This window comes from Syngnathoides biaculeatus, chromosome 17, assembly GCF_019802595.1.
Source record: "Syngnathoides biaculeatus isolate LvHL_M chromosome 17, ASM1980259v1, whole genome shotgun sequence".
Classification (NCBI taxonomy): Eukaryota; Metazoa; Chordata; class Actinopteri; order Syngnathiformes; family Syngnathidae; genus Syngnathoides; species Syngnathoides biaculeatus.
In genome coordinates, this window is record NC_084656.1 from 344351 (window position 1) to 369819 (window position 25469).

Here is a 25469-nt window from a genome sequence, read left to right on the forward strand (position 1 = left end):
TTAAAGGATGATTTTGTCGAAAATAATAGGAATGGGAGCACAGATTAAAAGTTAGTAGATGATGAGGTGCATGTGACTGCGAATGGTCGTTTGTATGTGCCCTACAATTGCTGGTGACTAGTTCAGGGTGTACCCTGCCTCTCGTCTGAAGATTACTGGGATAGGCTCTCGCACACTCGCAATCCTATAAGATCAGCAGTTCTTAAAATGGATGGATAGATGGAACCCATGTTTGGAACAACCCAAATAATACATACATAAAACAAATGGAACAAATGAGATCAATTGTGTGTAATAATGTGAAATGAGAATTATTTAACCTATGAAGAAAATAGGCATGTAAGCTAAGATAACACCTTCAAATCTATCAATAATGAAACAGCAGTCCAGTACCTTGTGTAAATGAATATCAGCTGGTTCAGTTCAAATTGATGGCTTACAAAAAGGTATTCATTGGCAGGTGTGAGTCAAGATACATGTCAAAATGGGTAAAGCAGACAGTTCTCTCAAGAGCATCTCAGTCATTGTTGGAAAACATAACAATGGAATTATCTAAGCATCTGAAAGTTCCCGTAAGCGTGGTTGAAGCGATAAAACGTAAATAGAAAGCAAACTGTATCACCATAGTTTTGCCTCGATCAGTTGCTCCTTGCAAGATTTATGACAGAGGATTGCATGGAATAATCATAAGCATTGTCCATGTGTGGAGAGCTTCAACAAAACCTGGAATCAAGTTATTTTTGTCACAAGAAGAACCGTGAGTAATGCACTCTGCTTACAGTGTTGTGAAAAAGTAATTGCCTCTTTCCTGATTTTTTTTTTTTTTTTTTGCATCGCTTATCATGCACAAAAGTTTCAAATCATCAAAACAATTTGAATACAATTGAAACCTGAAAAATAAAACCCAAGGAAATACAAAATGCAGTTGTCAAATAAATAATTCAACTTAAGGCATGAAAAAAAGAATTACAAATCTTACTGACCCTCTGTGGAAAAAGTAATTGTCTCCTGAGCCTAATAACAGGTTGTCCCACACTTGGCAGCAATAACTGAAATCAAGCGTTTGCGATAATTGGTGATCGCACTGGAGGAATTTTGTCCCACTCTTCTTTGCACAATTGTTTCAACTTCACTATATTGCAAGGTTTTCTAGCATGAACTGCCCATTTAAGGCAGCATATCAATTGGATTTAAATCTGGACGTTGACTTGGTTTTTTTGGGAAGTCCTGGATGAATTGTCATCACACACTTTTAGTAATTTTAGTCACCCACTCCTGTTTGGTTTGCCACTTTTCCCAGCTTTCTCCATTTGTGGATACTAGCTCTGACAGTGTTTCACTGGAGCCCCCAAAGCCTTGGAAATGGCTTTGTAACCTTTTACAGACTGATGAATTTCAATCAGTTTTTTTTTTTCAATTTTTGGGGGGGTTTCTTTGGATTGTGGTATGATGCATTCGTTCTTGGCTACTTCATGTTCTCTGACAAATTCTATTTAAATGATTACTTGATTCAACAAGTATTGTGGTAATCGGGTTTGAGTGTGACTTGTGAAATTGAACTCACCTTTTCCAAATTTGTGGTTTGTCACAGTCTTCTTCTTTTCCTTTCGGCTTGTCCCGTTAGGGGTCGCCACAGCGTGTGACTTTTTGATTTAACAAGGGGTGGGCGGCAATTACCTCTTCACAGGGGGTCAGAAATGTTTGGATTTTGTTGTGCCTTAATTAATTGAATTGTCATTTGAAAACTGCACATTTTTTATTTGGGTTTAAGTGATATTAAAATTTGTTTGATTTGAAACCTCCCTCCATCCATCCATCGGCCCCCACAAGGTTAAACCCGAAACCCTGCCTCATTTCCTTTGACAGCTGGGATAGGCTCCAGCACTCCCGTGACCCTCGTGAGGATAAGTGGCTAAGAAAATGGATAGATTTGACATCTTTGTGTGTGATATGCAAAAATAAAACAACACAAATTAGGAAGGTGGCAAATTCTTTTTTGCAGCACTGTATATGCACAGTTGCCACACAAGATTCCATTGTTGAAAAACAGCATGTCAAAGCTTATTTAAAGGAAGACTCTCCAAAAATTATAGGAATGGGAGCACACACTAAAAGTTAGTAGATGAGGGTTCAGTGTTTCTTTTAATGCCAAGATTATCCACAGATTTCCCCTGGAAACATTTCTAAATTGGAAAAGTATTTCTTTTTCGCTCAGACATTCCAATGAGCCCGGCTGGAAAACTGACAGCCAACCAGCGTTTGCCACGCCTGCAGTGCTTGCTGTTGTGACACCCCAATGCCTGTGGATACGTTTCACCGACAGAGAACGTCCACTCTCTGGCATTTTGTAGCCTATTTTTGTGAAAAATAATTACAAATATTTATATTTTTACAGTCTTGGAATGCTGTGTGAATGCTATGGGCTGTGTCCAAACTTTATCAAAAATGCAGGCTTATTTTCTGAGTATGGTGTAGAACTATCTAATGGTTTATTTATATTGGGAATATATATATTTAAAAAAAAAAGGGGATTTCCCTAAAGTGATTACACGTACATATCCATCCATCCATTTTCTTAGCCGCATGAGGATATCGGGAGTGTTGGAGCCTATCCCAGCTCTCAACGGGCAGGAGGCAGGGTACAGACACAGGGAGAACATGCAAGCTCTTCACAGGGAGGTCTGAGATTGAAACCGGAACCTCATAACTGTGAGGCTAAGGCTTTACAGCTGCTCCGTGGTGGCGCCTCATAAAATATCTGGTTGCTTACACTGGCACACTGTGAGGTCAACGCCTTACAGCTGCACCATCGTGCCACCTCATAAAGTATATTGTTGCTTATACAGTACTGGCACGAGAGGCTATAGCTAGCCAGCAAATAACCAGTAATGGTTATTGCGTGCAAATTTTCCCGGGTGATGAACGAGCCTGAACTGTGACAGCAGTCACTGTGATTTGACGTGAGCAGATGGACCTGCACTCCATCGCACTTGCAAATCTGCACAGTCGAGCATGAAAAATCACGTGCGTGAAATTTGTTACGAGTAGAAATAGATATTGAAAGATGTATCTCATTTTGTATAGTCTTGACCAATGTTTCCTCTAAGCTGCTCCGCCACGCAACTGCGCACTTGTCGCACACTCTCGGCGCACATGAAAACCGATACATCGCAGTGGACCACAGCCTGGTGTCTTTTTTTTTTTTTTTTTTTAAACACGGAAGCACACCGTCTCTATCAACGAGGTGCTGCTCACCCTACTTCTCCTTCCTAGTTCACCTGGCACCGCCCCCCTCCGCTCTTAAAGTGGTACATTAATACTTACAAACAGAACACACACCTTCAACTTTGTCTGCGAGCATGACTGGTGGACTACACCCATAACTTTATATCTGCGGGCATGACTGTCCACACCCGTACATTTTTCAAATGTGAGTGACTGGTGACAGCCATAGCTTTATCTGTCAGGTTGACCCCACGGGAGTTTAAAGAATGACCAATTTGGGTGTATTTTCTCTGTTTTGATCCACAACATGTTGGCATCTTGGCCTTGCTAGAGCGAATGGTCTGTAACGCTAAGCACTGGCAACGTCATGGGGCGGGGTCAAGGACGTTTTTTCCGTGTCTGGGTGTGAAAGTTGGCACATATCCAGATAATGCGTGGATTTCAAAAATCTCCTTTATTTTCAATTTTTTTAAATGTCCAAAATGTGTGAAATATTATTTCTGAATGGAGAGTTTATTGTAAATATGAATTTTGGACAAAGTCCTCCTTTAACTGCATTGAAGGTTAATCTTCATAATAGATTAGTAAATTTGGTTCATTGGGTGCTCACGTTTTCAGACATGATTTTCATCCCAGGCCTTTCTTGACACACCACCAAAAAAGTCACTAAAAGTGAATTCACAAGTTAGATATGCACTTTATGCAATCTCATAGAAGTGAATGTATTTGTTCTGTCTTTATATCTCATTTCCATAGATGAACAGATACATTATTTGTCGTCAATAAATTTTTTTTTTTCAATTCAGTGAAATTTGATAATTTCCTGCAGCACACCAGAAGCGCTCTCATGGCTCACATACGTGCACATTGGTTGGGAATGAACTTATTCCAACAAATTATAAATTGACATAAGTCATTGACATCATGAGAACAATGCTTCAGACATATAAACATTTATAAAAGATAAAATTGAAAACACTAATCGAAAATGTGGTTGAGAATAAAAGCATGGGATTACATTCATCAAGAAGGCTGTGAAATCAGAAATTAGGTGGAGCCATTTTCTCAAATATCACAAATTAATTACAAATTAATCACACATTTTAACTAGACGTCTAGAAATGTGGGTCTGGAAAAATTATGAAATTAGGAAATCCCAAATTGGTAAGGAATCCTGTGGGCGTCATTATTGTCATAGATAAAGCAAAGCAAATTTATTTGTATAGCGCATTTCATACACGAGGTAACTCAATGTGCTTTACATGATTAAAAGTATTTGAAAACAAAGAGATAAAACATTTAAAACGAGATACAAAGAAAAATGACAATTATATATATATATATATATATATATATATATATATATTCAAAAAAGTACAATTAAAACCACGTACAGTCCAAGAAATATGATTAAAAAATCGAAATACCCTAAATAGCATGAAGAAATAAAAAGAATAGTTTTCAACCTGAATTTAAAAACATTCACACTTGGGGCTGACCTCACCTCTGGCAACTTATTCCATTTGTGTGCAGCATAATAGCTATTTCACCATGTTTGCTTTGGACTCTGAGCTCCACTATTTCACCTGAGTCAATTGATCTCAGAGCTCTACTGGGTTTGTTTTCCGTAAGCATTTCTTTCACCTATTCAGGACCTAAATCGTTGAGTGATTTATAGACCAGTATTAGAACTTTAAAATACATTCTAAAGCGGACTGGAAGCTAGTGCAAGGACTTTAAGATTGGAGTTATATGCTCTGACCGCTTTGCTCTGGTCACCAAGCAAGGTCGAAGAATGATTCCGCTTAAGTCTATTTGCAAAGGGCTTTGAGCATATTTTGAACCACGGGCTGTGTTGCTTTTTGTTTGACACCTCAAACCCAATCCAATTCCAAATGGCTGACAAAACTGTACCTCTTCTGTAATTGGCTTTCTTCTCTTGGCCGCAATTTCATCAGTGTAAACCTTGTATGTCAGCCAGGATTTGCATTTTAATACATAAATAAATATAATTGGATAACAAAACTTAAATAATTGGAAATTGATTAATCATTTAGCACTAATTTGTGCCATGATTTATACTGACTACTGGATGCAGAGGCTGTCCAGAGGAATGGCCCAGAGATAAAACCAAACTCCAGCTGTGAGATGGTATAGTCACAGCAAAATTCACACAATAATCATCCAACATAGTGGTATTTGACAATAGCTCAAAATTTTCAATGATTTTAAAGAATGTGTGTGTGTTTTTGCATGTTTGTAGATTTCAGTTTATTCTTAACTATCGAAGTTTAGACAATTGCTTTATTCATGCCACCTTTCTAGCCTTTCCTCACCCCATGGACCAGTTTGGAAGCTGTTCCCTCGTGAGTGCACACTGACTATCATCTTATCATATCATCTCTGTTTTTTGGGTTTTTTTTTTGTTTGTTTTTTTTTTTAGGTGTAAATGATTGCTGTCATGACTGGAGCTGAGACTGAGGATGACATTCCTTTTGGTGAAAGGAAAACAGTCACAGATTTTTGTTATCTCCTGGACAAATCAAAACAACTTTTTAATGGATTAAGGTTAGACTTGCTCCATCACTTTCTTATTCCACATATCGAACCTTTCATATTTTCCAACATTGATCATGGTTGTGTTTTGGTGTAAAATTTATTGAATCATTTTAATCAACTAATCTCATACAATTGTAAATTTGTGAAATACCTTGTGGTTAGAAAAATGCTGTTCTTTTATGTATAAAAAGGTCATGATTATCTTAAAGTGCCAGTGACACAAAAATCAAAGCTGAAAGAAGGTATTGTTATCAAAACTACAAATACTTGCATCAGTCGTGTGGGACAGACGACCCACAATTCCCGGATGAGACTACAAGGACATATCTGGTCTTTCACGATTGCACTCAGTCAGAATACTGCCATAAAATCTTGTATTCCGATTCTACCGCATCTCATCTTTTATGATCTATCTTGTCAATTCAAACGCGACTAGATAAACTCATGACCACAACTATGACAACAACAACAATCGATCGCATCGTGTGTAATATAAGAACCAAAATGTGCTAGTGGTAACCGATGCTCGGGACAGGACTTCAATTCAAGTCTGCTTGGCGTATGTTCACTTATTGATTTAGCAAACTAGCGGTAGAACTAACGATTGTACCGGCGTTCTATCGAATCATGCTCTAAGGTTTTGTTGTGTGAAGTTATTTAATTATAATAAAGGAATTTAATTACAGGCAGCACAGTAGACTACTGATTAGAGTCTCTGCCTCACAGTTCTGAGGACCAGGGTTCAAATTCTGGGGTTTGCCTGTTCTCCCTGTGCCTGCATGTTTTCTACTGGCACTCTGGTTTTCTCCCATATCCACAAAACATGCATTGTTCGGAGACTCTCTAAATTGCCCATAGGTGTGATTGTAAGTGCGACTAGTTGTTTGTTTCTGTGTGCCCTGCTATAGAGCTCGGGCACCTATGTCATCAAAGTCACGTGACTGGCTCCACGTCAACTTTTGTCGAAATCCATCGATATTTTCAGCTAGTATTCAATACAAATGCCAATATTTAAACAAATGACCCCGTTTTTACACAAACTCGCATTCATTAACTATGATTGGGAAAAAAAAAAAGACTTAGTCGGCTCCTCCAACACGAAGTGGATTGCGGCCACACGTTAAACTTCAGTAAACATCTCTGTGACCGACGGTTTATTTTCTTTTTTTAAATACGCATTGGACTCATTTGAGAACAATGCATATTAAAAAAAAATCTGTCGGGGAGAGTTTTACCGAAGTTTAACGTGTGGCCGCAACACGCCTCCATGTACGTTGGAGGTGAAGTGAATTTGTCCCAAACAACTGTTGTTGGCTGCAGGAGGTCTTTCTCTAATGGATCTGAATGCATCCAAAAAAGTTAAATTTTCTCAGCTTGGGCTCACCTCTAATTTTGAGGATATTTACTTGGGTTTTCCCACCAACACTTAAGCGAGAGCTAACCTACTGAATCCAGCCTTGTGCATGAACTGCTAAATCCTGCTTGAATGATAGGTGAACACTCTTATGAGACAAGAACAGTCCAGTGTGATTCATTAAATGCCCTGAGAATGTTCAATAGTAGTGATTGGTTTCAATTGTTAATTTTTTTTTCCTGAATGCACATATTGATTTTCTTTTTCTCCTGTATGTTTAAATCATTTTACCGCAGGGACCTTCCTCAATACGGACACAAGCATTGGCAGTCCTACTTTGGGCGGACTTTTGATGTTTACACCAAGCTGTGGAAATTTCAGCAGCAGCACAGGTTATTTCCTTCATTTGTTATTTTCCATAATTTTCGTCTTTAATTACACTTTTTTGGCTTCAAATATGTCATTTTGCAATATTTAAGACTTCATTTCATTGCAGTGATTGTACAGTAGTGTTCCAAATAATTACAGTCCAATTTGACTAACCATATTAATCCACGTTTACTGTATATCTTTTATCGCTACATGTCAAACAAGTTAGCACCAGGTGCAGTAGATTCTCAGAAAAGAAACAAGACCAAGCATTCATGATATACACACTCTTAAGGCTTTGCAGTTGGAAAATTTGTTGAAAGGGGTCTGTTGATGAAAAATAGCAGTTTGCCGTTGACTTTACATACTCAAAACTATTTTGTACAAACTTTGTTTCTAGGCTTTACCAAACCTTTGAATCACTAAACTAATATTTTGTTGTTGGATCAGGTTTTTTTTGTATAACCACTTCACATCTATGTGCCACGGAGTCAACCAATTTAGGGAACCTTTCAGCTGTTGCTCAACTCCAAGATTCCTTAACATTCCACAAATCATTTACATTTCTTGGTGTTGCTTCATCCTGGATATGATCATTGGCTGAGCATTTGCCATTCTAGTTATTCTGAGATTCATTTTTATTTTGTTCTTCATTTTAAGGCACTAGAGATCACTTCAGTTGAAGATTTTTTGCACCTCTTTATTAGGTTCCCCATCTTCAATCAAACTCAAAGTACAGTCTTCTTCTAAATGTGTTGAATGACCCATTTTCCTCAGGCTTTCAACTAGAAATGCATGTTCAAAAGGTCATGGTTTCATATTTAAATAGGAGCCACCTGATTCACACCTGCTTTTCACAAAATTGATGACATCACTGATTGAATTTCACACTGCTATTTTTTAACACACTCCTTTCAACTTATTGCCTAATTGCACAGCCTTTTTGTTGGTACCTACACCTCCTCACAGAAACCTCCATATGCAGTAACAATATCTGTGAATTCATCTAGGTTGCTCGCTGAATTTTAATAGACACTCCAGTCTGTGCAGTCAAAGCAACTTTGAAGTTCTAATTTTTTCTCATTGGTCCACTTTTTAACTGATTTTATCAAAGGCTTCGTACACTTAAGAGCTTGCCTGTATGTAGGTATTACGTAGAGTAAACATTGATCAGAGAAGCCTAGAGGAGTACTGGGAAGTACGCGATTGGCGTGTTTAATGAAATTATAACAGTGGAGTAGAGTGTAATTGTCCCTTGTTGGACATTTTACATGCTTCTTATACTTTAGGGAGTTTGTGGTTAAGTTTAGCTGTTAAAATCTAGGGTAATGAGCAGTGAATCTGGATGTTTTTTCTAAATCTCGGTTGCCTGTTCTGCAAACGTTAGCAGTGCTGCGTTCATGCTAGCTTGAGGAGGAATGTAAATCGATTTCCGTTCTGCTTCCACGATGCGATGAAAGCTGGGTACCGTAATGGCGCCATTGGGGATGCAGTCACAAAGCCAGGTCTCCATGAAGCATGGGGCGGCTGAACGTCCAAAGTCTTTGCAGGTCTTGATCAGAAGCTGAAGTTCATCCATCTTGTTGGCTAGTGAGCATAGGTTCGCAAGACGAATAGACGGGAGCGCCAGACGGTATCCCCTCTTTCGCAGTTGAACTTGTATACCGGCTCACAAGCCTCTGCTCCGTTGACACAAAGCGTTGTCGAGAGCAGCGACAAGTAACTCCGGAATGTTTGAGCGAATTGGGAGGAATTGTCCAGAGAAGACTCTCTGATGGTTAGCAAGTCTTTTCTAGTGTACTTGAGTCCCGCGACGACCGAAAAACACACAAAGGTAAACAATACCAGAGAGAACTTACCGGAGGCTGCCACGCTGATCAAGAATTTAATAAATTAATTGTCATAGGGGATAAAAAGTAGTTTTGACTTGCATTGATCGGTAGAGCTTCCCCGAGGGAAGGAGCTAGAAGAGCTGGTGGCCTTGATGTGGAGGGTCCAAAAGAATCCTGCCCGCTCTGGGCCAAGTTCGAATGGCGTGGAACTCTTCAAGGGTGGGAAGGGTGTTACTGACAATTCGTTCACCGATTTTGATTGTTCGTTGCAGTTTGAGTTTGTTCCTTTTCGTGGCAGCCCCAAACCAGACTGTGATGGAGGTACACAGTACTGATTGGATGACCGCTGTGTAGAACAGTCTCCGCAGCCGTTGTGACAGGCGATGCTTCCTTCGAAGCCGCAAGAAGTACATCCTTTGCTGGGCTTTTTTGAGGAGGGAGTTGATGTTGGTGTCCCACTTCAAGTCCTGTGAGACTGCGGTCCTGGTACTTAGGGAGGGCGATCGCGGCAGTATGCAACGGCGGACCTCAAACCCCGCAGCCAGACGAGCGCACCAAGGTCGACAGCCTTCAAATATTAAAGACTCCAAAACAATAATCTGTTTTCTTCCTGAATACATTAAATATGTTTGAAATGCTTGAACCGTGAAAAGATTGAGAACAATATACTGGGCTGTGAAATATCCAAACCCTTCCAACCCTGTGTGAAATAGTAGTTGCCTCCTCTACCTAATAACGGGTTGTACCACTCTTGACAGCAATAACTGAAATCAATCAAGCATATGGGATAATTGGTGATTTCTCAAATCGCTCTGGAGGAATTTTGTCTCACTTTTCTTTGAAGAATTGTTTCAACTCTGCCATATTGGAGCTTTTTCTAGCATGACGTGCCCATTTAAGGTCACAGCACAGCATCTCAATTGGATTTAAATCTGTTTTTTTTTTGTCAACTCCAAAACCTTTTTTTTGTAAAATAGCTTTTACTGCAGATTTGAAATTGACATTTCCATACCATGCACCCACCAAGCCGCACTACAAGCCGCACCACCTTCCAATACACCATTTAACATCCATGAAAACGACGTTAGACAGGCCTTCAAACAACAAAAGATCAACAAAGCACTGGGCCCAGACTCTGTGTCCGTATCCTGCCTCAAAGTCTGCGCAGACCAACTTGCTCCTGTCTTCACAAAGATCTTCAACAGGTCTCTACAACTGTGTGAAGTGCCAACCTGCTTCAAACGCTCCACATTATACCGTCCCTCCAAAAAGCAGCAGTCTCAGGTCTTTACTACAGGCCTGTTGCATTGACATCTGTGGTCATGAAGTTCTTTGAACGCCTTGTGCTGGACCATCTAAAGAGGGTCACAGGTCCCCAACTGGGCCCACTGCAGTTTGCCTATCAAACCAACAGGACTGCGGATAATCCCGTCATCATCGGTCTGCATTTCATACTTTAACATCTTGACAGCGAGGATCCTGTTCGTGGACTTCAGCTCTGCGTTTAACACCATCATTCTTGAGCTCCTCTCCTCGAAACTTCTCCAGCTCAGCGTCTCGCCTGCCATCTCCGAGTGGATCAACAACTTCCTGACGGGCAGGACACAGCAGGTGTGGTTGGAGGACACCACCTCATCCACGCACAATATCAGCACCGGGCCACCCCAAGATTGTGTCCTCACCCCTCTGCTTTTCTCGCTCTACATGAATAACTGCACCTCGTGGCATCCGACTGTCAAACTCCTGAAGTTTGAAAGACGGCAAGGAGTCTGCGTATCGACAGGAGGTGGCAAGTCTGGAGCTTTGGTGTGGTCAACACAACCTGGCGTTGAACACTCTAAAGATTGTGGAGATGATTGTGGGCTTCAGGAGACATCCATCACCACAGCTGCCCCTGACGCTGTCCAACAGTCTTGTGTCAATCGTTGAGACCTTCAAATTCTTTGGAATTACAGTCTCATAGGACTTGAAGTGGGGGATGAACATTAACTCCATCCTTAAAAAAGCCCAGCAAATGATGTACTTCTTGGGGCTTCTGAGGGAGCATGGGTTGTCACAAGAGCTGCTGAGATTATGGAAGTAAATTAGTGCCACCAGGATTTAAATTTCAAATGCCACACAAAACAGGATTTGAATTTGAAATATAAAGTGATCACATTTTAAATATTTGCTACAATTCGCTGTCTGAAATTCTACTGTCAAGGACATTATTGGCTAAGTGCAGGAGGGGAGGAGTGCCCTTGGGTTTGGGGTCAGCAATATGGAGCAAAGCCAGGACTGCTCAGCGGCATAAGATGGTGGTACAGGAGGTTCATCGGGAAGAGGAAGCAAAAAGGTGCGCCTAAACTGTGTCGTAGGCGAAGCAAGGACAGTGGTTGGCCTGGGAAGGAGTAGAGACAAGGAGATGGAGGCACTCAAGGCAAGCTTTACCATCAGTGGTGAAGGAGTATTAAGATATTATGCTGCACACAAATGGAATAAGTTGCCAACACAGGTGAGGTCAGCTCCAAATATTTCTTGCACTGTACTCGGTTCTATCTATCTATCTATCTATCTATCTATCTATCTATCTATCTATCTATCTATCTATCTATCTATCTATCTATCTATCTATATCTATCTATCTATCTATCTATCTATCTATCTATCTATCTATCTATCTATCTATCTATCTATCTATCTATCTATCTATCTATCTATCTATCTATCTATCCATCCATCCATCCATCCATCCATGCACTTGGACAAGTTAATGTTACGAACAAAATGGTCCTCAGATGCGCTTGAGGAACGTGCAGTTCTGATGAAAGATATCCGACTAGGTTACAAGGGGCCCGGTTGATTCATTTTCCAAAGCCTAAAACACAGTTGAGGAAGTGTCTACCATGGATTAAGGCTCGCGGAAGAGCGCATGTACAACTTGTGTGTGGATAACAACAAACACAAGGCTGTATGTTCAAAGGTAAGTGAGGGAGAAGTATCTTCTCTGAGTTTGATGCTTTATACATTGCAGAACAACTTTCACTTTATTGTATCACTGACCTGCTGAATGAAGTGTGTAATGTTTTATGCTAGCGAGTCGAGTTCGTAATACGTAAATGTGCGATGTTATGCAAGAGAAATGTCTATTTGCCTATTTGTATCACATCGGACTTTAAAGCCATATCACTGGGTTCTATTACGACCCAAGTCAAATGAATACACCCAATCACTTATAAAGACTACAATGACATGTAGTGATCTTTCCAAGTAGAGTACTCACCCTGCTTTACATGCTCAGTATGATTCCACAATTTTATCCTGTTGGATTTCAATATGAAGATTGTGAGGCGTCAAACTTTGTTGCATCGATCGCCAACGTTTCACTGTAACTCTGACATTGCTTTCTGCTCCGTCCAAAATCTTAATTCCGTGTGCATATCCTTGCATGAAATTGTTGAGACTTCTCTCTAGAACTCCCTTGGAGAAGTGTGACGCATTTGGCAAAATACATACCCCAATATTATCTGGAATACACGATAGATGATCAAGTTCAAACCTATTGTGTTCAGTCGCCATTTTGGAAGATTGTAGGGCATGGCAACTGTTGTTAAGGGGGGCGGAGCTGAAGATGGCCAGTCTGAAAGGTCCATTGCCAAGCAGCTTGGTGAAAGAAGGTCCACTGTTCGAGCAATCATAAGAAAATCGAAGAAGCTAAACATGGCAGTCAATCTCAATCGGAGTGGAGCCCCATGCAAGATATCACCTCAGCCCAGAACTACAAGACAGGACTTGGTCAATAACCTGAAAAGAGCTGGGACCAGCGTTTCCAAGGTGACTGCTGGTAATACACTAAGACGTCAAGGTTTGAAATCATGCATAGCATGGAAGGTTCCCCTGCTTAAACCAGCACATGTCAAGGCCCATCTTAAATGGCCACTGTCATGAAATGGATGATTTTTAGTATATTATTAATGAAAAAACAGCACCCAATATGGGCCCATGCGTTTTTTCACCACAAAACATGAGTTTGACGTATGCAGCTTTTTGTAACGCCCGCCATGAAAATCCTCTCGAGGGATTTGTTTTCGAGAAGAAACAGGAGGTGACGTAAAGGACAAAAGCGCCCCTAAGTGGACTCGTTTGTTTCCATTAGTTTTACCTCCGGGAAGGTAGCTCGTTGTTCCTTCGTGTTAGCTAAAATGCCGGCTCGTTGCATTGCTGGACATTGCTTGAACACTCAGGAGAAAGGATTTACCCTTAATAAATTGTTTCCAAGAGACCTGGTTTGTCGTGAAAAATTGATTGCACAGGTGCAGAGGACGAGAGCTTCGTGGGTTTCAAATGACAGGTAGGTGTGTATACAGCTACTAAAAAAAATAATAGTTTGGGGCGGACCACGTAATCGGTCTCTCATAATGTAACAAAAGATCCACGTACGAAATCTGTCAATTTGCGCGTCGGACGGCGTCGGGCTGCTGCGTCGCTTCGCCAGCGAAGGCTGCGCTTTGGGCTCGTGGACAGCGGCGGCTCTGAAGAATGCAGCAGACAATGCCTCACTCAGCCGCGTGTGTGCAGTATAGCGCCCCGGCTCGACGGTGTTGTCCATTGTGTACTGCGGCGTCTATGAACAACCCCCTAAAGCAGCATGGCTCGGCTCCATTATAAGCCACCACTGCGCCAAAAATGAGCCACACCGGCAGTGGTCACGGCTTCGGCGAAGGCTGCGTGTCGGGCTTGCGGACAGTGGCTGCTCTGAAGAATGTAGACGACAATGCCTCTCTCAGCCGCGTGCGACGACAATGCAGTAAAGTGACGCGGCTTGATGGTGTTGTTCATCGCGTACTGCAGCGGCTATGAACAACCCCCTAAAGCAGGCTCCATGATAAGCAACCTTGGCGCCGAAAATGAGCCACACCGGCCAGCTGCGATGAGCCACGATAGCTCATCTCCACTGCGGAAGTGGATCGAACGGGGAGGCGGTTTGGCCGTGATCGCATATCATCTGAATCCGAAACAATAGTGTAATATTGCCCCGGTAACTTCACTCAGTTGTGTGGTGTTCTCCTTTTCGAAAAGAGCTTCCGTGTCAGAAGGGGTGTATTCGTCTCCCATAGTAGGGTGCACCGCGTGTTTTCATTGGCGAATGTCCTGGTGACGTCACGGACAGAGGATCCAGCCGATATGGCGAGCACTTGGATGTCGTAAAATGACACTTCTGCAACTTTGCGCAGGGATGACGCGCTCTCTGCTCACATTTATTTTTTTCGTATAGACATTGAAGTGAATAATGTAATATGTATTTCTCAATACAGTATCTATTTCAGGATGTTTATAGGGATGACACTTGACCTTTAAGTTTGCCAATGACCATTTGGATGATAGGACGACTGCGCTATATTAAGGAGAGGATGACCATGGCCATGTATTGTGAGATTTTGGGGAACAACCACTTTCCCTCAGTCAGAGCATTGAAGATGGGTCGTGGCTGGGTCTTTCAACATGACAATGACCCAAAGTACACAGCCAGGGAAACCAAGGACTGGCTCTGTAAGAAGCATATCAAGGTTCTGGCGTGGCCTAGCCAGTCTCCAGACCTAAAGCCAATAGAAAATGTTTGGAGGGAGCTGAAACTCCGTGTGTCTCAGTGACAGCCCCGAAACATGTCTAATCTAGAGATCTGTGTGGAGGAGTAGGTCAAAATCCCTCCTGCAGTGTGCAAACCCAGTGAACAACTGCAGGAAATGTTTGACCTCTATAATTGCAAACAAAGGCAACTGCACCAAATATTGAGTTGTTTTTTTTCTTTTGTTCAAATACTTATTTGCAGCTGTGTCACACAAATCGTTAAAAAAAAAATCATATACTGTGATGTTTTTAGATTATCTCTCTGAGTGGACATGCACCTGCGATGACAATTTCAGACCCCTCCATGATTTCTAAGTGGGAGAACTTGCAATATAGCAGGGTGTTAAAATACTTATTTTCTTCACTGTAGTTACACGAATCCCATGCAAAGTCCTTCTGTTAAAAAAGGCATGTGCAGAAGAGGCTGCAATTTGCCAAAGAACAAATTAACTCGCCTAAAGAGAAATAGAGGAACATTTTGTTGTGAGAGTAAAATTATTGTTTTTTTTGTGTGTAGGGGCCACAGATAGTTTGAGAGACGACCCCCAAACTCTGAATTGTAACACACAGTGCAGACAGTAAAGCACGGTGGTGCAAGCATCTTGATATGAGCATGTTTTGCCTACTATGGTGTTGGGCCTATTTATTGCATACCAGGGATCATAGATCGGTTTCCATATGTCACAGAGGTCATGTCTTATGCTGAAGTGGAGATGCCCTTGAAATGTGTGTTTCAACAAGACGACTACAAATACACTAGTAAACATGCAAAGTCTTGGTTCCAAATGTCATGTTAATGTCATGGAGTGGCCAGCTCAATCTCCGAACATCATTCCTATTGAGAACTTTTGGGGTGACATAAAAAAAAAAAATTCTCAAGCAAAACCAAGAAATGTAAATGAATTGTGGAATATTTAAAGAATCTTGAAGTGGAAAAACAAATGAAAGGTGCCACAAGTTTGGTTTACTTGATTCCACACGGATGTTTAACCATTATAAAAAATCCATGTGGTCGTACAACTAAATATTTGTTTAGTGATTCAAAGGATTGGTAAATCCCACAAACAAAGAAGTTTGTACAAAATAGTTTTGAGTTTCTTCAGTCAATGACAGACTTTTTTTTTTTCAACACACACCTTTGAACAAATTGCCCAACTGCACAGCCTTAAGTGTGTATGTTATTAATGCTGGGTCTTGTTGGTTTTCTGAGGAACTACTGCACCTGCTTAACTTTTGACTTGTACCAATTAAAAAATATCCTGAAAATGTGGATTCATCTGGTTTGTCCCATTGGACTGCTATTATTTTGAACAGTACTATAGATATGTTACATATAGCTATGGAAACAAATATTGAACATTATATTATGTTATATATAATATATTAATCTATAAATAATGAATATTGATCCTGTATGTAGGATTTGTTGCTTATAAATGTATTTTTTTTGACAGGCAGATTCTGGACAGTCGCTACGGCTTGAAAAGATGGCAGATTGGGGAAGTGGCATCCAAAATTGGACAGCTTTACTACCACTACTAGTAAGTCATACAATGTTTATTTTTTTCCTTTGGATGCAGAATTTCATACTGAGTTGCATTCATTTGCCATTTTTTGAATTACAGATCTTTCATTCAAAGTTTGTTCAAAAATTAGTCTCAGGTTCATAAATATTGGTGCATTGTCAGAATTCTCATCTTTTTGACCATAAACACCACCACAATGGTTTTGAAATGAAACTGCTTACTTTCAGCTTTAATTTCAGGGAATCGATCTATAGATGCATCTATCCCCTGCTTATCCAAGGTTGGGTTGTGGTGGCAGCAGCTTCAGCACGGAAGTCCAGACTTCCATCTTCCAAGCTACTTGTACAGCTTTTCCAGGGGCATGATAAGATGTTCATTGGCCAGTTTGCGGGCAGTCTCTCCAGCATGTCTTATGTCGTCTCTAGGGCCTCCCCTCAATGGGACGAGCCCAGAACACCTCACCAGGGAGGTGTTCCGGAGACATCTTAACCAGATAACCCAGACACCTCTTATAGCTCCTCTCGATGCGGCTCTACTTTGAGCCTCTCTTTGATGATTGAGCTTCTCACCCTATCTTGAGGGGAGAGCCTGGACACCCTCCAGGGTAAACTCATTTTGTGCTTTGTGCTTGTATCTGCTACCTTCTTCTTTCAGACACAACCCGCAGCTCCTGACCATAGCTGAGGGTAGAAACATAGATTGACCTTCTTCAGCATGACAGACTGATACAGCGTGTGTAAAACTTACAAGTAGTGATGCGTTACTCCAAAATGCTGCCAAAATGAGTGACAAGCAAAATAACTTCCCAGCAAAGTCGTCACATTACAGTTCATTCTTCAAAAAAACAACAGTTACATTTTAGTCATCTATATTTTTCACCAAGTTCATATTTATGGCTAGTTGTTCATACAAAGAGCAGTCGAGCAGTTTAAAGTTATTTTACCGATCACATAGACTGCTCGTTAATCAATAAACACAGCTAAGCAATTGGAAAATGCAATGATACAAGTATACAATGCAATGACCGTAGAGTACCATAATAGTACCAAGAAATGCATTTCACTGTCGCCACAGTTTTTATATGGTTGGTACTTTTTAATTTCCACTGTTTAATGGCAAGGACAACAACCACACAGCTTTTCCTGAATCTGAAAGTTGACTTTCTGACAGATTCACCTCTCCAGAATCTCTAAACAGTCCTTAACAGGGAGTCTGAGGAATCACAATCAAAATCATCAAGATAAGAATCTCTATCTCTCTATTTCACAACTGTGTCAAAACACAAGGAATTTGTCTCTGCAAGGTCGAGCTGCTCTCTCACAGTTGAACATGAGTGCCTTTGAGACATAAAAATACTGAGGACTAAGAGGTTACCGGTAATGTCGTCTTGCTGATAGATTTTTGTTGAGAATTGTGCAATAATAATAATAATTGTGCACCGCAGCTCCACCCGCTTCATTTCCTGTTGATATGCAGACCCATCACTGTCTTTGATGAGGCCCAATGACTGTGGTGTTGTCTGCAAACTTAAGGAGTTTGACAGCCGGTTGAGGTGAAGTCATTTCTGTAGAGCAGGGTGATATACAGTTGTGTGTGAAAGTATTCGGCACCCTTGAACTTTTCAACCTTTAGCTGCATTTCAGGTTTCAAACCTAAGGATATAAAATTTAGTTTTTTTGTCAAAAATCAACAAGTGGGACAAAATCGTGAAGTGGAACGAAATTTATTGGATACTTAACATTTTTTTTTACAAATAAAAACCTGAAAAGTGGGGCATGCAATATTATTCGGCCCCCTTGCGTTAATACTTTGTAGCGCCAACTTTTGCTGCAATTGAAGCTGTGTGTCGCTTGGGGTATGTCTCTGTCAGTTTTGCACATCGAGAGACTGAAATTGTTGCCCATTCTTCCTTGCAAAACAGCTCCAGTTCAGTGAGGTTGGATGGAGAGCATTTGTGAACAACAGTCTTCAGCTCTGCCCACAGATTCTCGATTGGATTCAGGTCTGGACTTTGACTTGGCCATTCTAACACCTGGCTACGTTTATTTGTGAACCATTCTATTGTAGGCTTGGCTTTGTTTTGGCTCATTGTCCTGTTGGAAGACAAATCTCTGTCCCAGTCCGAGTCTCAGGTCTTTTGCAGACTCCACCAGATTTTCTTCCAGAATGGTCCTATATTTGGCTCCATTCATCTTCCCATCAATTTTAACAATCTTCCCTGTCCCTCCTGAAGAAAAGCAGGCCCAAACCATGAGGCTGCCACCACCATGTTTGACAGTGGGGATTGTGTGTTCAGGGTGATGAGATGTTGCTTTACACCAAACATATTGTTTTGCATCTTGGTCAAAAAGTTCCATTTTAGTTTCATTTGACCAGAGCACCTTCTTCCACATGTTGGGTGTTTCTCCCAGGTGGCTTGTGGCAAACTTTGAATGAAATTTTTTATCGATATCTTTGAGAAATGGCTTTCTTCTTGCCACTCTTCCATAAAGGCCAGATTTGTGCAGTGTACAACTGATTGTTGATCTATGGACAGACTCTCCCACCTCTGCTGTAGATTTCTGCAGTTCATCCAGAGTGATCATGGGCCTCTAGGCTGCATCTCTGATCAGCCTTCTCCTTGTTTAAGGTGAAAGTTTAGAGGGACGGCCGGGTCTTGGTAGATTTACAATGGTTTGGTACTCCTTCCGTTTCAATATGATTGCTTGCACAGTGCTCTTTGAGATTTTTAAAGCTTGGGAAATGTTTTTGTGTCCAAATCTGGCTTTAATTTTCTCCACAACAGTATCTCGGACCTGCCTGGTGTGTTCTTTGGTCTTCATGATGCTTTCTGTACTTTAAACAGAACCCTGAGACAATCACAGAGCAGGTGCATTTATGCGAAGACTTGATTACACACAGGTGGATTCTATTTATCATCATCAGTCAACATTTGGATCAATGCAGCCCTATGGGGGCACAAACCAGTGCAATCTGTAGGCCGGTCCCAAGCCCGGATAAATGCAGAGGGTTGCGTCAGGAAGGGCATCCGGCGTAAAAACTGTGCCAAACAAATATGAGCGTTCATCTAAAGAATCCCATACCGGATCGGTCGTGGTCCGGGTTAACAACGCCCGCCCCCGGCACTGCTAACCTGCAGGGCGTCGGTGGAAATTCAGCTACTGTGGGTCGAAGACAAAGAAGAGGAGGAAACCGGATCCAGCGTCAGAAGAAAAAGAGGAATGCACAGAGCCTACAACTGAGTGTAGGGACTTTGAATGTTGGGACTATGACAGGAAAAGCACAGGAGTTGGTTGACATGATGATTAGGAGAAAGGTTGATATTCTGTGCATCCAAGAGAGCAGGTGGAAAGGTAGTAAGGCTAGAAGTTTGGGAGCAGGGTTTAAATTATTCTACCACGGAGTAGATGGGAAGAGAAATGGAGTAGGGGTTATTTTAAAGGAAGAGCTGGCTAAGAATGTCTTGGAGGTGAAAAGAGTATCAGATCGAGTGATGAGACTAAAATTTGAAATTGAGGGTGTTATGTATAATGTGGTTAGCGGCTATGCACCACAGGTAGGATGTGACCTAGAGTTGAAAGAGAAATTCTGGAAGGAACTAGATGAAGTAGTTCTGAGCATCCCAGACAGCGAGAGAGTTGTGATTGGTGCAGATTGTAATGGACATATTGGTAAAGGAAACAGGGGCGATGAAGAAGTGATGGGTAAGTACGGCATCCAGGAAAGGAACTTTGAAGGGCAGATGGTGGTGGACTTTGCAAAAAGGATGGAGATGGCTGTAGTGAACACTTATTTCCAGAAGAGGGAGGAACATATAGTGACCTACAAGAGCGGAGGTAGAACCACGCAGGTAGATTATATTTTGTGCAGACGATGTAATCTGAAGGAGGTTACTGACTGTAAAGTAGTGGTAGGGGAGAGTGTAGCTCGACAGCATAGGATGGTAGTATGTAGGATGATTCTGGTGGTGGGTAGGAAGATTAAGAAGACAAAGGTAGAGCAGAGAACCATGTGGTGGAAGCTGAAAAAGGAAGAATGTTGTGCAGCCTTCCGGAAAGAGGTGAGACAGGCTCTCGATGGACAACCGAAGCTCCCGGAAGACTGGACGACGACAGCCAAGGTGATCAGAGAGACAGGCAGGAGAGTACTTGGTGTGTCATCTGGTAGGAAAGGGGAGAAGGAGACTTGGTGGTGGAACCCCAAAATACAGGGAGTCATACAAGGAAAGAGATTAGCGAAGAAGAAGTGGGATACTGAGAGGACTGAGGAGAGGCGAAAGGAGTACATCGAGATGCGACGTAGGGCAAAGGTAGAGGTGGCAAAGGCTAAACAAGAGGCATATGAAGACATGTACACCAGGTTGGACACGAAAGAAGGAGAAAAGGATCTCTACAGGTTGGCCAGACAGAGGGATAGAGATGGGAAGGATGTGCAGCAGGTCAGGGTGATTAAGGATAGAGATGGAAATGTGTTGACTGGTGCCGGTAGTGTACTAAATAGATGGAAAGAATACTTTGAGAAGTTGATGAATGAAGAAAATGAGAGAGAAGGAAGAGTTGAAGAGGCAAGAGTGAAGGACCAGGAAGTGGAAATGATTACTAAGGGGGAAGTCAGAAAGGCACTACAAAGGATGAAAACTGGAAAGGCAGTTGGTCCTGATGACATACCGGTAGAGGTATGGAAGCAATTTGGAGAGATGGCTGTGGAGTTTTTGACCAACTTATTCAACAGAATACTAGCGGGCGAAAAGATGCCTGAAGAATGGAGGAAAAGTGTTCTAGTTCCCATTTTTAAGAACAAAGGGGATGTTCAGAGCTGTGGGAACTATAGAGGAATAAAGTTGATGAGCCACACAATGAAGTTATGGGAAAGAGTAGTGGAGGCTAGACTCAGGACAGAAGTAAGTATCTGCGAGCAACAGTATGGTTTCATGCCTAGAAAGAGTACCACAGATGCATTATTTGCCTTGAGGATGCTCGTGGAAAAGTACAGAGAAGGTCAGAAGGAGCTACATTGCGTCTTTGTGGATCTAGAGAAAGCCTATGACAGAATACCAAGAGAGGAACTGTGGTACTGCATGCGTAAGTCTGGTGTGGCAGAGAGAAGTATGTTAAAATAGTACAGGACATGTATGATGGCAGCAGAACAATGGTGAGGTGTGCCTTAGGTGTGACAGAGGAATTTAAGGTGGAGGTGGGACTGCATCAGGGATCAGCTCTGAGCCCCTTCCTGTTTGCAGTGGTAATGGATAGGCTGACAGATGAGGTTAGACTGGAATCCCCTTGGACCATGATGTTCGCAGATGATATTGTCATGTGCAGTGAAAGCAGGGAGCATGCAGAGGAACAATTGGAAAGATGGAGACATGCACTGGAAAGGAGAGGATTGAAGATTAGCCGAAGTAAAACAGAATATATGTGCGTGAATGAGAAAAGTGGAGGGGGAAGAGTGAGGCTACAGGGAGAAGAGATAGCGAGGGTCGACGACTTCAAATACTTGGGGTCAACAATACAGAGCAATGGAGAGTGTGGTCAGGAAGTGAAGAAACGGGTCCAAGCAAGTTGGAACAGCTGGCGAAAGGTGTCTGGTGTGTTATGTGACAGAAGAGTGTCTGCTAGGATGAAGGGCAAAGTTTACAAAACAGTGGTGAGGCCGGCCATGATGTACGGATTAGAGACAGTGGCACTGAAGAAACAACAGGAATCTGAACTGGAGGTGGCAGAAATGAAGATGTTGAGGTTCTCGCTCGGAGTGACCAGGTTGGATAGGATTAGAAATGAGCTCATTAGAGGGACAGCCAAAGCTGGATGTTTTGGAGACAAGATTCGAGAGAGCAGACTTCGATGGTTTGGACATGTTCAGAGGCGAGAGAGTGAGTATATTGGTAGAAGGATGCTGAGGATGGAGCTCCCAGGCAAAAGAGCGAGAGGAAGACCAAAGAGAAGGTTTATGGATGTGGTGAGGGAAGACATGAGGGCAGTTGGGGTTAGAGAGGAAGATGCAGGAGATAGGCTAAGATGGCAAAAGATGACACGCTGTGGCGACCCCTAACGGGACAAGCCGAAAGGAAAAGAAGAAGAAGAAGTCAACATTTGGATCATTTAGAGGTCCTCACTAAACTTCAGGCGTAAGTTTGCTGCACTGAAAGTTAAGGGGCCGAATGATATGTCACATCCCACCTTTCAGTTTTTATTTGTTAAAAAAGTATAAAATATTCAATAAATTTCATTCCACTTCACAATTGTGTCCCACTTTTCGTTGATGACAAAAAATGAAAAGTTTATACCTTTATGTTTAAAGCCTGAAATGTGGCAAAAGGTTGAAAAGTTCAAGGGAGCCGAATACTTTCAAAAGGCAATGTGGCTCATTGTTGTCATGGGCCACATCGGGGTTATGGCTCCCTCTGAGTGCTGTTATGAAATTATATAAAGGAATTATCACACTTAATTACATGACAACTTGATGAATTAAAAACTAGAAACCTAGAAATCATTTTTAAACAACTGGATTTCTTTTCACAGTGGGGTTGGTAACAAAAAAATGCTGGAAGTATATTAATGTTAGTACAAGAGAACACAATTAGCAATTTTAACTTGCTTTTGCGGGCCAAATAAACACTTGTGGTGGGCCAGATCAATTTGACACTTGTGGCACAGAGTGAGAAGAGCAGCGGAAAGAGGTCCTTGGGACGCCCAGTGGTGGTGGTGCACGAAGATGAGGTGCTTTCGCTGAGCTTCACCTGCTGTGTCCTGCCTGTCTGGAAGCTGTAAACCCACTGGCTAATTGCAGGTCAGAGACTGAGATGGAGAAGCTTGAAGGAGAGCAGTTCAGGTATGATGATATTGAACCCAGAGTTGAAATCCATGAACAGAATCCTTGCATAGGTCCCTGCACCGTTGAGTTATTCTAGGGTGAAGTCCAGTTCCATGTTGACTACGTCATCCACAGACCTGTTTGCTCATTAGGCAAACCGCAGGGGATCCAGCAGGGAATCTGCGACGCGCTTTTGATGGTCCAGCATAAGACTTTCAAAGGACTTGACCAAAGACGTCAGGGCGATGAATCTCTTGTCATTCAGAGCTGATAGTGCAGGTTTCTTGAGGACTGAGATGATGGTGGATGTTTTGAAACGGGATGTTACCTTGTGCAGTTTCAGAGTCATCCGGAAGGGGCTCAGTGTCGAGCTGCTGCTCCTCTGCGTTGAGAGGAGCCAGATAAGGTGGCTGGGGCATCTGTTCCGGATGCCTCCCGGACGCCTCCCTGGTGAGGTTTTCTGGGCATGTCCCTCCGGATAGAGAACCCGGGGATGACCCAGGACATGGTGGAGAGACTATGTCTCTCGGCTGGCCTCAGGATCTCTCGGAGAGCTCGAAGAAGTGCCTGGGTAAAGGTAAAGTCTGGGTCTCACTGCTGAAGCTACTTCCCCCACGACCAAACCGGGAGAAGCGGTAGAAAATAATGGATGGATGGATGGATGGATGGATGGATGGACGAAGCCAAAGGGCGGCGGAATGTCTATCGTCTTGACTGGTCTTTGCGAGATGAAGATTGGCTATTTTGTTTGGTAGGGAGCGTAGAATCGGGAGGTTAAGGGAGCGGGATTTGGATTCTAATCTTTGGGACCTGGACCTGGATTCCTGCTTGTTTGTCCCTATCAAGTCGACCACCATTGGACCCAACTCACTGGCCAGGACTCCACCAGGTGGTGATTAGGAAACAACTACGCCCCTCTCTTCACCTGAGTGTCAAAGACATGCAGACGCAAAGCCAATGACACAACCACAAAATTGCTAATCGAACTGCGACATAGGGTGTCCTTATGCCAAGTGAACATACAATCCGTGATGAGCACAAAAGGTCAATAACACAACTGTTAGGTTTCAGATCATTGGGGGCCGTTCCTCCCAATCACACCCTTCCAGGTCTCAGTTATTGCCCAGTCCCCAGGAAGAACGATGGTGTGCCTAGTGGGAGCACTCTCCAGCACCCCCTCCAAGGACTCCAAAAAGGGTGGGTACTCTGAAATGCTGTTTGGTGCATGGACACGCATAGCAGTCAGGACCCATTCACCCCACTCCCTGAAGATGGGTGGAGGGTACCAACTCATTCACTGGGGTGAACCCTAATTTCCAGGCGGCAGGATGGGCAACAATAAATATACCCTGACAAGCTCGGCGCCTCTCACCATGGGCAATGTCAGAGTGGAAGAGAGCCCAAACCCCATTGAGAGGACATTATCAGAGCCGAAGGTGTGTACAGAGACTGTCTAGTCAGAATTCCTTGACTTCACACAGCAGCTTAGGCTTCTTCACTGCCAGAGAGGTACCGTTCCACATCACAACACCCTGACTCTGTTGTCTGTGATTGGACTGGCATGGTACTGCCTTCGGTCACAGCCCAGCTCACACTCCACCCAACCCCCCCAATTGCCCCGCCCACAGGTGGTGAGTCCATTGGAAGGGGGACACAAATTGCCCTTTAGTGGTGTGCACGGCCGGGCTTAATGTTCGTACAAGAGAACACAATTAGCAATTTTAACTTGCTTTTGCGGGCCAAATTGGTGTAGAAGCAGCAACCAGGTGCTCGCTTTCAAACCCTACACTCCAGGCCAGGCTCCAGATGGATGCTCTGGTGACTCATTTTTGGGCAAGGGAACCAATTTATCTTCATCATCATAAGGATTCATTTAAGCCGTGCTTTTTTTGGTCCTTCACTGAGGACCTGTTTGCAATGGGTGACCCTGCCAGGGGCATATTTTCCCATACAACTCGTAGTCTCACTTGGACAAACAAACCCCTCATAACCATAATAAGGTAATGGGTCAAACAGGTTTGTGTATGTGTGTGTGTGTCTGTGTTTGATATTTATGGTATGTATATATGTAAAGAATGTGCGAGGAAACCAGAGTTATGAAAAAAAAACACGCAGGGACAGGGAAAAACATGCCTATTACACCTTTCCAAATTTGAACCCAGGATTTCAGAACTGTGAGCAGGA

General features: G+C 42.5%; 1 protein-coding gene across 3 annotated transcripts in view; it reads left to right on the forward strand.

Moving 5' to 3' along the window:
• scai (suppressor of cancer cell invasion) overlaps positions 1–25469 on the forward strand; it is a 188826-nt gene that overhangs the window by 14557 nt on the left and 148800 nt on the right. For all 3 annotated transcript variants that reach the window (XR_009792230.1, XM_061800572.1, XM_061800573.1), the window contains exons 2-4: positions 5669–5793; positions 7435–7530; positions 16401–16487. Coding sequence is in view for 2 of the 3 variants with exons in the window: in XM_061800572.1 (XP_061656556.1) it covers positions 5675–5793; positions 7435–7530; positions 16401–16487 (302 nt within the window). In the remaining variant the exon portion in view is untranslated. The remainder of the gene's footprint in view (positions 1–5668; positions 5794–7434; positions 7531–16400; positions 16488–25469) is intronic.